Here is a 13179-nt window from a genome sequence, read left to right as displayed (position 1 = left end):
AATGAAGCCTCCACAATTACTTCAAGACGTTGGAGACAATGCCTGCCCACCTTGCATGCCTATTATCTATCTATTTTTGCATCAATTAGCACTAGCAGGTCTGTCTCAGAAGATTGTTGATTTTCAAAAGTGCCAATACCACATTCCAATGTGTTGCCGGTTCAAAGATACATACATATTACCTAAACTACCCATGCTTGGATTAGAAGAGGTAACCACAACTATTACAATGGTGAATGAGTGATTGTGTTAGTGATGATGATTGAAGAGTTTATCTGATGGTAGATAGTGAGGGAGGGTGTTGAATTGCAATGTGGGAACTTTCTTGAGATGATTGATTTGCAATGTTTGGGTACTGAGTGATAGGAAATATTTTTTTCCCTGGAGGCGATTGGCCGTTACAAACTTACATAGCTAAAATAATTAACCTGCACAGTGCACTCAAATGATCCTTCAGTTTTTTCCATCCTCTAGGATGTCTGCACCAGACAATGTTTTGATTTAAAAGACATATTTCAATCTGTTGCTTGCATCAAAGGAGAGATAGTGTACCTACCACTGTGCCTGGATTGGAGCAGGTAATCATTGGGCCAATGAGTGATCTGATTATCGAGTGATTGTGAGTGATGATGGATGATTCATATGGTGGCAGACAGTGAAGGAGGGTATTGAATTGTAATGTGGGAACATGCCTGAGATGATTGATTTGTAATGTTTGGGGCCTGAATGATGGGCAATCATATTTTCCCTGATGTTGATTGGCCCTTTCGCACTTAGCCAGATTTACTTGCAGGATCCTCTCCTTTTTCTGGTTCTTCAGAGACCAGAATAGTCACTTTAGTTAACAAACAAAACCTATGCAAAATACTGCAATTCTGTTTCTCTACTTGGTCTTCAACAGTAGTTTACTATACGCCTATCTTGCTTGGGTCATGACTGATCTGGGATGGAGTTACTCGGAGTCAGGAGGAGGATGGAAGAACTAAAGGAAGGAGCTGCATGACTACCTCATCAACAGCTAGAAGCAAGACGTCATTTACTTCAAAGGTAAACAAAGCATCTGAGGACTAGTACTCCGCTACGTGAAAAGGAGAGCGGTACGCTTATTTGTGAAATGCTGCTGTGTGTGTGCATTGCACTGGTGGCAAAAGTGTAACTCTGAGTCCCCCTCTTGTTTGTTTTGCCCTGCCTCTGAGTCTTCCTGATAATCTGCTCACGAAGCTTCCCTTCCTTCTGTCCTTCTCCTTGACTCTAAAATAAATTTTCTATTTTACAATCTGCATGCCTTCTAATGTCCTGCATGAACAAAAGGTGAAAGATGAGCTCAACACTCCTGCTTACTTATCGGACCAGTCCCAACAGGCACCCAAGAATGATGGACAATCCAGAGGAACCAAAAGACACATAATTGATATACTGAATGCAGAACAAATCAAAACATTCACCCCCAGTCAAGAGATCTGGGTTAAATCCATCATTCATTTGCTCACCATGCCACCCCAGTTTAGTCCTGGCCATATGCAAATCAGTGTTGACCCTGTGCCTCATGGGAATAGTCCAGCCCAAACTGCCAAGGCAGGTCCTCCCTGGACCGGAAACAAGCATCCTAGGACCAGTTTTGGGGTTTTACCCCTCTTCAGCCAGAGGAGAATGCCAATGCACCACCTAATTTTCCAATATAGTATAATTTGTCCTTATACAATCCTATTAGGAGAACTGGGTGAATGGGTTCACTCCAAATCTAGAAGACAGAACATTTAGGTACCTGAGAACTTGGGTCTCGGAGACAGAAGGTCTGTTTGCAAAGCATTTAACTATACTCTGTCATACTCATTCCTTTGTTTCCCTCCACATCCGATTGATGGCGAATTATGTGCTGCTCATTGCCCAGATGAATGTTGTTGTTCTGTAGTATTTGTCTTGGTCAAATCTTTCCCCAAATCCCCCTTCCCATCTATTTCTCAAACCCCTCTCCCTCTTCCCCTGGGCTGTGTGACTTATTGAGGAGTGGCTTACTTTACACCATCAATCAATCACACACTTGGTGGGTTGGATGAGATGAAAGCAACACCAACTCACTACAGTATTTTCTAAGCAATAGCCCACACTGACCCAATTTACCCACCTGCACATTAAAAGTGATGCATATGTTAGATATAGTTCGAAGAACATCAGTCGTCACCATCATCATTCGGGCCTTGTGTTGTGTTGTGTAACCCTAAGCGCCTAACCTAAGCTTGTCCACCCCCATCTTTGAGTCCAGGTTTTATGACTCAAGGATTTTGTAAATTACTAGAAGTAGGTCCTCTTTAGCCAAATTACTATTATTGCTTTTTTTTGTTATTTTATCAATATCAGGAATTCGTGTTGTGTCATCATGTAGTAGTTGGGGGCAATTCTTTCTAAAACATTGGCATAACCCACTAACTCAGTGGTTTCATTTCTATTTAGTTGCCTGCGATGGATAATCTGTCCGATTAATCCTACAGTTGGAGCTCCTCTAGGTGGAAGTGGGACCTCACTTGCGAAGTTGTGATGTCTTCCCTGTTATTGGTTCATCTGTATTCAGGTAAGACAACTATGGAGTGAAATGAACTAGTTAAATTAGTAAGTAAGTAAGTAACTGCTACTACAAGTAATTGTTTATCTAGGTTGTTGTAGACAATAAAGGTCATGGCAGCAGCCCCCTAATAGTCAAGATAGTTAGAGAGGGATAACTCTGTAGCTAAGTGGTGCACTCTATAAATAGTCAGGCAATAACAATTGAAGGCAGCAGATCAGCGCAAACGTAAAACAAACTATTCAAGTGTACATTTTGATCAAATGTAGTTTCCCTTTTATATTTTATAAACAACCCCACCCTCTCTACCCACACAACATGCCCACAACCCTTCTCTCCAAACAAACTGACCCAAACCCCAATATCCCAAAATCTGAAATGTCTAAAGAATAAAAAACCCGGTTCGAACTCCCTTCCCACCCTCTCTACCCACAAGTCTTTCCAAATGCTCCCACTTTAATTACTGGCCTCGTCCACTAACACATATTGGGGCATATTGTCAGAACTCACTGTAGGTTTCCTCCTTATTTATCTCTGGCCACCATTTCCCCCTCACAAAAACCATCAAAAAGCATTCGATCCCTGGAGTTGGAGAGCAAGTTGGCATCGTGGAAATTCCAACATGGCCACCAACATTCCAACACTGCTGCAGCATATCACTGTGTAGAAGTCTCGTCATTTAGGTTAATCCCACTCTGGTGAAGTACTCTCCAAGATGCCACTGTGCAATTCACCAAAGTACCTCAAGGAAGAGCAACAAATTTACATGGGCGTCGTGGAAGTCAGTCAGGGTAGTTTGCGTGCACACCGGGTTTAGATACGATGGTTGGTAGCATTTCCAGAGTCAAGGTCAGTGAACTGTTTAGTTCTTGTCATGTAAAAAAGTAATACTTTTGTGAAAAGCTAATAGAATATATTCTAAATATCACCGGGAGGATAGAGGTGAAATAAAAGTATTTAAAACTGCTTCCTCAGTTCCCCTCTAAACATTCGGTGAATTTTCAAATGCTTACATTAGACAATTTACGAGGGCGTGAGCTTTCAACATGCAGCGTTTACCAGTTAGAAATGCAAGCATCTAATTTCAGCTGTTTTCAGTCAGCTGAGGCAAAATGTCTATAACGTGGGCAGTTTCCTTTCAACTAAATAAAAAGGAATATTCTTTAATCCAAATACTTTTCAGCCAGAGTCAGAGTTCCTCAAGTGTGACAATTAGCACACAATAAATCAAGGCTCTTTTCAAGGACATGTAGTTAATTAAAAACGAACATAAAAAAGACATCCCATGAACAAATAACTTCCTACCAGAGTCAGAGATATGCGTGGGTAATAATTAGCGCTCCACAAATCAAGACTCTTTCCAAGCACAAAAGAGCTTAATGGAAAATGGATAAAGAAAAAAACACACAACTGAAATTTATACTATGAAGCTAAAAAGCATTTACTAAATTAGTGGAACAAGAAAGAAAGGCAGAGACATGAATTCCTAGAACCCTATTTAATACAGCCAGTTCAGTTAAACACACTGTAAGTACACTAACAGACATTAGAGGCACACCATTACCAAATTAAATTAAATAAACTTAGTCTTACCTGTATAATTTCTTGTGAAGGAAGCTGAAGCAGAATAGGGGCTGGTCGTCCCTGAAAAAGAAGAAAGAAGATTACTGAACTGCACTTCTCTTCATAAATAAAGAAGAAAGCAAAAAGAGAAGTAAGAAGAGAAGTAGACTCCCAATCTTATTCTGGTGAGACAAGCAACCCTAAATGTTAAGGAAAGTAAGTTATTATTAGATAAATGGAAAAGTAAAGTTACATTACATATGTGTTTTAGCACTACAAGAACACTACGAAGAAGAATAGAAGATTGGCAGAACAAGCAGAGTGTTGGGAGCTGTCTCTTCTCTGTCCCATTCCCCTTTCCCCCCTGGGTACTTACCTGCAATGGTTTATTGCGATACTAAGCAGGGAGGTTCCGAGAGGGGCATTGGAAACTAACGTCGTTCTGCTCCCGTGCCATTAGAACCTAGCTGCTAGTCTTGACACATATTCTCAAAGACTTACCGCCGAGTTAACGGCCGTTTATCGCAGCCAAAGTGGCAATAAACGTATCGCCCCATTCACAAGCTGGTGCTAACAGCCCATATCACCAGTTTACCTGCGATAGCAGCAGCAAAAATCATCGCCACAGATGACCCTGGCAACTATCAGTAATGAGATGCAGAGTTGGCGTTCCCATGCAAAAACCCATGAAAACACCACTCCGCAACATTCCCAATGACCAGCCAGATCGGCAATAGGAACCCAAAACAGGCGATAAGACACGTTAGCAGCAGGAAATTAACACCTGCCCTGACCTGGTGTAAAGTCGGACGACAGCCTGCACCAGACAAGGGAGCCCAACCCAGAGCCACACCTGAAGGGCAACAGATGCCATGGAGCTACTGATCATGCAGCTCGGAGTTCCAACAGGCCCACATCACACACTGCCACCACCACCTGGCCTGCCACCCCCGGCCCCCCCACCACCACGTGGACCACCTCAGAGACAGTGCAGACACAGACCACGGACCTTCAGAAAACACACCAGCCTCACAGACTTAACACCAGAGTATGTCATTCTCCACTGAAGACTCAAAAGGACAACCATCCTCTGCATCCTGAATATTATAGCCCACAGGCTGATGGTACCAACACAGCGGACAACCAACATCTCTCCGCAGACAAAGCTGCTGGCTGTGCTGCATCTGTTGGCCTCTGGTATCTTCCAACCAAAAACTGCCAGAGTCAGAGGAGTCTCACAGCCAGCCCAATCAAAGTTCCTCAAACCTGTCCTGGATTCCATCATCAGCTTGGTACCCCAGTACCAAACTTCCCCCACACTGCACAGGAACAGCAGGATACCAAGCAAGGCTTCTACGCCATAGCTGGCTTCCCACACGTGTTGGGGCAAAGGACTACACACATGTCCTACTTGTGCCCCCGCTGACCCCGCACCCAATTACCGCAACAGGCAGCACACACATTCCATCAATGTACAGGCAATAGTGGACCACCAGGGACTCTTCACCAATGTCATCGCCAACTACCCAGGCAGTGTGCATGATTCATACATCTTCTGACAGTCCATGATCAACCAGGGATTCCAGGATGGCACCTATGGAAATGCACTGATCATTGGAAAGTACCAAATGAACACACCACACACCTCAAATACGCAATCATGCTATTCACAACTCTGGGAATGTACACATCACAAAGTCACATACAACATGCCAAACAACATGCCCACTCACCAGACACGACAGCACAACTTATTGTTGGAACCTGGGCTAGCCATGTACATGAGCCATTAACGGCATGGCAACTCAGCTACACATTAGCAGAATGTGGGGAGAGGAGGGAACCAGGCATGTGCGAAGGAGGAGATGTAACCAATGAATGATACTACACACAATGGCATGGATGTGCCGGACAGACTGCAGTATGCAGACCACAGACATATCCTTGTTGACATACACTGCTGGTGGTGGTAGTGTTGTGGACAGTGGATGCAACCATGTCACCCCAGCCAGTGGGGGAGATCACAGAAATGTAGCTTGTTACGTCCCCCCTGTAAGCATGTGCGGAGTGGGCTGGCCAGGCGTACACCAGGCTAGCATAGGGGTGTGAATAAAAAGCACGTAGCCCTGGGCGCGGTTCTCTTCCGGAATGGCCAACGTCCCTGCAAGGGTAGCACCTCTTACCCCGCCTAAGGCCGACGCCATGAGCACTGGTGCCTGTGATTTCTGGCGCCTGCTGCACCCCAGACCGCTGGTCCCCAAAGCCGTCATGTCCGCCCCTGCGCATCCAGGCATCACTGCTCACCTGCCGATACTGGTGTGTGTCAAAGTGGGCCCACCACTAGCTGCTGCAAGCACCAAGCCTGAGGCCCCGACCTTGGCAGCCTCCTCAGACCATCACAGCCTCCGCGACACAAGCCCACAGTACCCCTTTCTCATTGATGTACTCCACCAGCATAAACAGCGGACAAGTAGGTCACACATTTGAAACTGAGTTTTGATTAGACCATGGCAGAGAACATTATTGATGGCTGAGTTTATGTCGCTATACTCCCTTCGATGTGGTGCCACCAAGTCTGTGCATAGGACTCCAACCAAACATGTCTGTGGGCCCTTGCTTACTGCGGCCTTCGGCCTACACACCGGTCCTGCAGGCCTCACACCAATCAAATGCAGTCCACATCAGGCAGTACACAGCGTCGTCGCAGGCTCCACATCCACTCACCTCTGGTGCCACTACCTCCGTCAGCCACAAATCAAACACACAAGCCATTCCAACGTCGTGTGTTATAGATCCAGGAGGATCTGGCTGGACAGCTGTTAACCCGTGCTGACCGCTACCTCTGACCAACACTGCGGCCATCTAGGTCACACTTCTGGAATGGAGTCTTGATTTCTTCATGGCCATGTTCGCATCACAATACACAAGGAGAGGAGTAAGAGGAAGACACGCTTCAGTCCGGATGGAGCATAAAAGGCTCACCTTTACGGAGGTGATGGGACACTACCAACAACTGCACTGGTGCCACTGACTCTGTGCAGCGCAGGCCTACCACACGTGGCTGTAGGCCACTGCTGACCGCTGCCTCTGGCACACACTGCAGGGGAGTAGGTCACACAATTTGAACTGAGTCTTGCTCTCTTCATGGCAGAGTACGTCATTGTACAGGCCTCATCACAGACTGCATCCCCTTTCAGCTATGGTTCCACAAAGCATGTGCCCCGAAATCCATGGGCGCTCTATGGTTGAACTTTGGTAGCGTCTGAGTCTATGGGCTGGGGGTTGAATAAAAAGAATGATCATCATGTAGCTGATACTGACATGGTAGAAAAGAGGAGTCTGTAGTATTTTACTCCGCCAATTGATTTTTCCTGCTTGCTTCTACTCTCTGCATCATGCCCTGGAAGGACACCTTCCAGTGTCCCCTGAAACCCTCCACAACATTCTCCTTGGACATCGACGAGGACCCCCTCAGCTCGCGTGGCCCTACCTCAGTGCTCCACAAGTCACCGTTCCATGGCGGTGTGTCTGTGCCGGCCGCAGTGCATCTGGTACCACAAACTCTGTGCTGCTCAAGTCAGGGACCCTTGCTGTTCGTACCTTGTACTGCTGATTGTCTGATCACTGTTGGGTGGCTTACACTACCCAACACCCATCCAGCACAGGCGTCACTGGACATGTATCCCTGGCAATAAAAGGGGCCCAGCGCATGTGACCGTAGCCAGTTCCACATACTCACTCAGTGTGTCTGTGTGTCATTATGTATGCACGAGGGACCGGGGCCATTCCACATTACATTGTGCTGTGTACAGCTGGCGCAACCATGTCACCGCAGGCAGTGGTATAGACCTGGGACATGTAACTGTGGCGTACCTCCCTGTGAGCCTAAGCGGGGTGGACAGGCGTACAACAGTACAGCGTAGGGGTGTGGTCAAGTGTAGGCCTTGCCAAGGATGTGGCTGATACGTGTGTCTCTGTTGTAGTGTCTGCGCCACCCGTCCCGCAATCGACAATGTTGCTATGGCATGCCCCCAGTGTGCGTGCTTGGCCGAAGGGGTACATGGGGGAGGGCATGCCCTCTTGGGGTCAGGGATCACATATGCCAACTGTTGTGTGTGTCACTATTAGCGCAGCATGAGCCAAAGATCTACTCTGAACTGCATGTCGAGTTCATCCAGGCAGGTGCTCTACATCTGTGTCAGCCCTGTCCTTAAAATGGGCCTACACACTCATGGCTGGCCACCTTCTGCACACATCATCACTGTGTCATAGTCAGGCTTGTGGACATGCACTGACAGGCATGAGAATGGTGTACCATAGGGGTGCAAGTGATGCAACTGAGCGGCGCACACTAGTGACTGTGCCTGGGGGGGAGGGAGGTGCAGCAGTGAGGCTACGTAAGACACATTGATGCTGCTCATTTGCAACAAACAATTCATGTCATACAGGAATCACTAAGTCACACTTATCACACACCAATGAACAAGTGAGCCTGCCAACACATCATGCAGTACGTAGGCTTGACTCATGTCTCTCTGCACTGTCAAAGGTGACCAAGGATATGCACTCTGCGCTTGGATTATGACACCCCTCTGAGCCTCGAACACACAGGCCCAGAGACAGTACAATTTGGCCCACAAACGAACCAGGGGCATTGTGGAGTGCACATTTGGCATTTTGAAGTCACTTTTCAGGTACCTGGACGTCGCAGGTGGAAGGCTCCTGTACAGCCCAGACATCATGTGCAAGATGAACGTTGCATGCTGTGTGTTGCACAATATATGTGTACGCAGCAATGCCCCATGGATATGAGTGCCAGATGCACCGGACGATGATGATGAAGATGAGGCAGGTGGACCACACCCCACTGCAGCCGCAGCAGGAATAGCCAATAGGGACTACATCATTAACAATTTCTTCTCTGGTTGACGTCACATTGTGACCGTCCTTAGCAATAATGGGACAGTACGATGACTGACTACAGGCATAGCATGTGCAAATAAATGCATTCCAAAACACATTCCCTGCGTGCATGTCACACGTGCATGTACAATTATGTGACTGCATTTGACTGTCATAATAATTTTGTGGAGAATAACTGAATCACTAATGTATTTTTTTTATCTTCATTTTTTGCATCATCACCCAACGGCAAGAAGAGGGATGTGTAGAGGGTCTAGGAGTAGCTGGTAAGCAGGAGGTGCTGACCACCAGCGACGCTGCATAGGGCTCTGCTAGCCCCAGTAAGTCCTAACATTTATTATTATTATTAATATTATTATTATTATTAATATTATTATTATTATTATTATTATTATTATCCTAATGTTGAGTTTAATGATTGTTATGGGCTTACAGGCACATGCATCAAGCGATTAAGAAATCGCAAAACGTGCGAATCGCTAAAAAAATGCATTTGCGATTGCAAATAAGTGTCCCAATGCATCAACCTTATTTTTGCGAGAATCTGTATTTTTTCGCAAAAATAAGGAATCGCTAAATAATTCTGAGAAAACATTTGCGATTCCATATTTGCGATTCTCAAATACAGAATCGCAAATAAAGAATCGCAATTGAAATGCATAAAAAATCGCAAATAGCGATTTCCATAGAAATCGCAAAATTGCTATAGCAAATTAAGAAGGGACACAACCAGGTGGTATTCATGAGTGCAAATCTGAAACTACTGCAAATCAACAGAAACTGATTTAAACGCACCCACAATGAGCTCCCAGAAGTCAAAATGGCAGGGCTGCACCTGATAGCGAGGAGGATGAGGCTGCAAGCTGCTCGACAGAGAGGGAGGCAAATCAATGATAGCTAGAAACCGGTCCTAGGATGCTTGATTCCGGTCCAGGAAAGACATGGCTTGGCAGTTCGGGCTGGACTGTTCCCATGAGGCACAGGGTCAAGGCTGATTTGCATATGGCCATGTCTGAACTGGGGTGGTGTGGAGTGCAAAAAAACAATGGATTTAGGCCGAGATCTCTGTACTGGGGTGAATGTATGACATTGTTCTGCATTCTGTCCATCAACTGTTGTTTTTACATAAAAACATCATAACGGACATTGTTGCGCAATTTCCCGGCAGTGCACATGATTCATATATCTTCAGGCAAAGTGGAATTCACACCCGTCTTGCAAGGGGAGAATTTGGTGAGGGACATTTGCTATGGTAAATATGTGCAATACAGTAATCCATTCATTGTACAAATGTCAATGTCAAACAATCACTGACAGCCTTTGCTCCCTCACATGTAGGTGACAGCGCATACACCTTGCGGAATTACCTGATGACACCTTATCCCAATCCTACGACTGCCTCCCAAAGGAGATACAATGCAGCACATATCTCAACAAGGAACGTCATAGAGCGAACATTTGGGCTGCTGAAGAGCCGATTTAGACGCCTTCATAAGACCGGTGGAGCAATGAAATACAACCCTGAACAATGCTGCAAGATAGTGGCAGCATGTGCCATGCTGCATAACATTGCGACAAAGGGAGGTTTGGAAATGGAGCTGTCTGACAGTGACTCGGAGGATGGGAACCAGCAAGTGCAACACCACCCTGCCCCACAAGGATCAGGCGCAGCAGAAGGGCGCAGGCGCAGATTGGAGATTACACAAAATTACTTCTATGTGAGTAATGAAGGTACAATAACAATGAAGACGTAGCACACAACTTATGTTTAAGTAGTAGTTAAACTAGTATTGACAGCAAATTTCCTTCTATTCAGAGGGTGCTAGTTGGGTGACGTCTCTTGTCATAGGCGTCCAAGTGAAAACTTCAAAAGTCGTGCTCCTAATGTAACATTAGTAACATCCCCTCGTGCACACCTCACTTTTCCTCCTAGGTCAAAAAACCAGGATTTGTTCAATTATTTGTATGAACACTCTAAGTTTATTTTGATGCTCTTATTTAATTCATAAGTTCATTCAGTTCAAACACTGTAGTCTTCATTTCACCATATTTGAATTTCCAACATCATATATACACAGTCCAATGCATTTCGGGCTGTCATGCCCTTCTTCCGGGACCATATGCTAAATACAAAAGAATAGAAGTATATCAATATCCTAACGATATCCATTATCAAAATACATAATGTCATGCATCCAAAACACATTCCTAAACAATTCTGTGACAATACAATACTATCATAATGAACACCAATAGCCCTCATGAAGTGTATGTGGCTCAAGACCAACAGCGTGACCCCTTCGTGTCACTCATGCAGCAAAGCTAACCAAAAACTCACATGTCTTCTCAATAATGCGATATCTTCGGTATAGCTAAAGGCAAAGATATAAATGACAAAATTTTAGTGTGGTGCTATTTGCAATACTTCCACTATGTAACTCTCTACAAGTTGAGTAAAACTTATGTTGTAAATGAATGCTGCGTAGTCCATGTAGTTTCTTGATGCTCCTTTATTCATGTTAGTTGATAAGTCAAGTATATAAAGGAGGAACCCCACCAGGAGTGGCCTCCTGCCACTCAGCCCACATTCAAATGCCAGACATCCACACTGAACATTCTAGCAGGCTCTTGCATCACACATTCTAAGCTGGGCAGCAGGGACAAGTATAACACATCTCCCTTCTTTGATCTGATGAACGAGAGAGACGAATAGAAATTGCGGAGAGTAAATGAGATAGCAAGTCACATCACGCAATTTCCACATAAATGTAAAACAAGATAAGATTAGCAATGTACATCTTCACAAACCAATCACGCAACTAATAAATAACATTCACACCACCTGCTCTCTTCCTTAAACAAACATTACTGAAACAACGAAATAACCAACACACTATCACGCCCACGCATCACATGCTTAACCCAAAAACCAAACAAACCGACTGGCCAGGTCAGTAAGAGGCAAAAAGGTCCCAACTTACGGCGTAACAGTACAGTGGAACTCCAAGCTCCCTCAAAACTCCATGAGAGTATTAAAAAGTGGAACTTCAAGCTCCATCAAACTCCATGAATATCTAAAAGTGGAACTCCAAGTTCCCTCAAACTCCACAAAATTATTTGAAAGTGGAACTCCAAGTTCCCTCAAACACCATAAAAATATTACAAGGGGAACTCCAAGCTCCCTCAAACTACATAAAAACATTTGAAAGCGGAACTCTAAGTTTCCTCAAATTCCATGAAAACATTTAAAAGTGGAACTCCAAGTTCCCCCACCCTCGTCGCCAAAATGTTGTAAATGAATACTGCGTAGTCCATGTAGTTTCTTGATGCTCCTTTATTCATGTTAGTTGATAAGTCAAGTATATAAAGGAGGAACCCCACCAGGAGTGGCCTCCTGCCACTCAGCCCACATTCAACTGCCAGACATCCACACTGAACATTCTAGCAGGCTCTTGCATCACACATTTTAAGCTGGGCAGCAGGGACAAGTATAACAACTTACTTAAAGGACGTGAAGCGTCTCGTATGTTAAACTGTTTCCTCGACGTTCAGCGAGACAGTCTAAATGCTTGTTCGAGTGGACTGATCAAACAGAGTGTTATAGATAGTGTCCTCGTCTCGAATGAGACGCGCATCATCATTGGTCTAATGTTCCGATCACGTGATGTTAATTGAACCAATGAGATTGTTCCTTCGTGTTACCATGGAAACCTGTTTGTGTCAATGTTAAATAAAGTTCTAAAGATAGCGAACTTGGCGTGTGTGCAGCAACTAAATAAAACAATAATACAATTGGTTGGTAAACAACAGAAAGTGAAGTGAAAACAAAAACTGGTCATGACATTATGTGTGTGTTGAGATCTGACATCGCTTTTGATCCAAAACCAAGGCTGAACAACAGTGGACTTACCACCACTGTACCATTGTCCCTTGTCATACATAATTACATTGTTAGTTATAGATAGCACCCAAATTCTATGCGGTCATTAAGACCGAATGGTTTGCTTGAGTTCAATAGATGAATCCAGCTGTTCTCCCTTTGTAACAGAAACTTGTTGTTATCATGGCCTTCTCTGTTCTGAATGGTTTCTAGTACCAGAAACTGTAGTTGTGACACGTTATGATGTTCTTCT

The 13179-nt window shown here is 44.8% G+C and overlaps 1 protein-coding gene across 1 annotated transcript in view; it reads right to left on the bottom strand.

Moving 5' to 3' along the window:
• LOC144784067 (uncharacterized) overlaps positions 1-13179 on the bottom strand; it is a 625465-nt gene that overhangs the window by 515288 nt on the left and 96998 nt on the right. Inside the window, exon 3 of the mRNA XM_078662757.1 lies at positions 4154-4204. Coding sequence (XP_078518883.1) covers positions 4154-4204 — 51 coding nt within the window. The remainder of the gene's footprint in view (positions 1-4153; positions 4205-13179) is intronic.

This window comes from Lissotriton helveticus, chromosome 10, assembly GCF_964261635.1.
Source record: "Lissotriton helveticus chromosome 10, aLisHel1.1, whole genome shotgun sequence".
NCBI lineage: Eukaryota > Metazoa > Chordata > Amphibia > Caudata > Salamandridae > Lissotriton > Lissotriton helveticus.
This window is presented reverse-complemented; position numbering and strand designations above follow the sequence as displayed.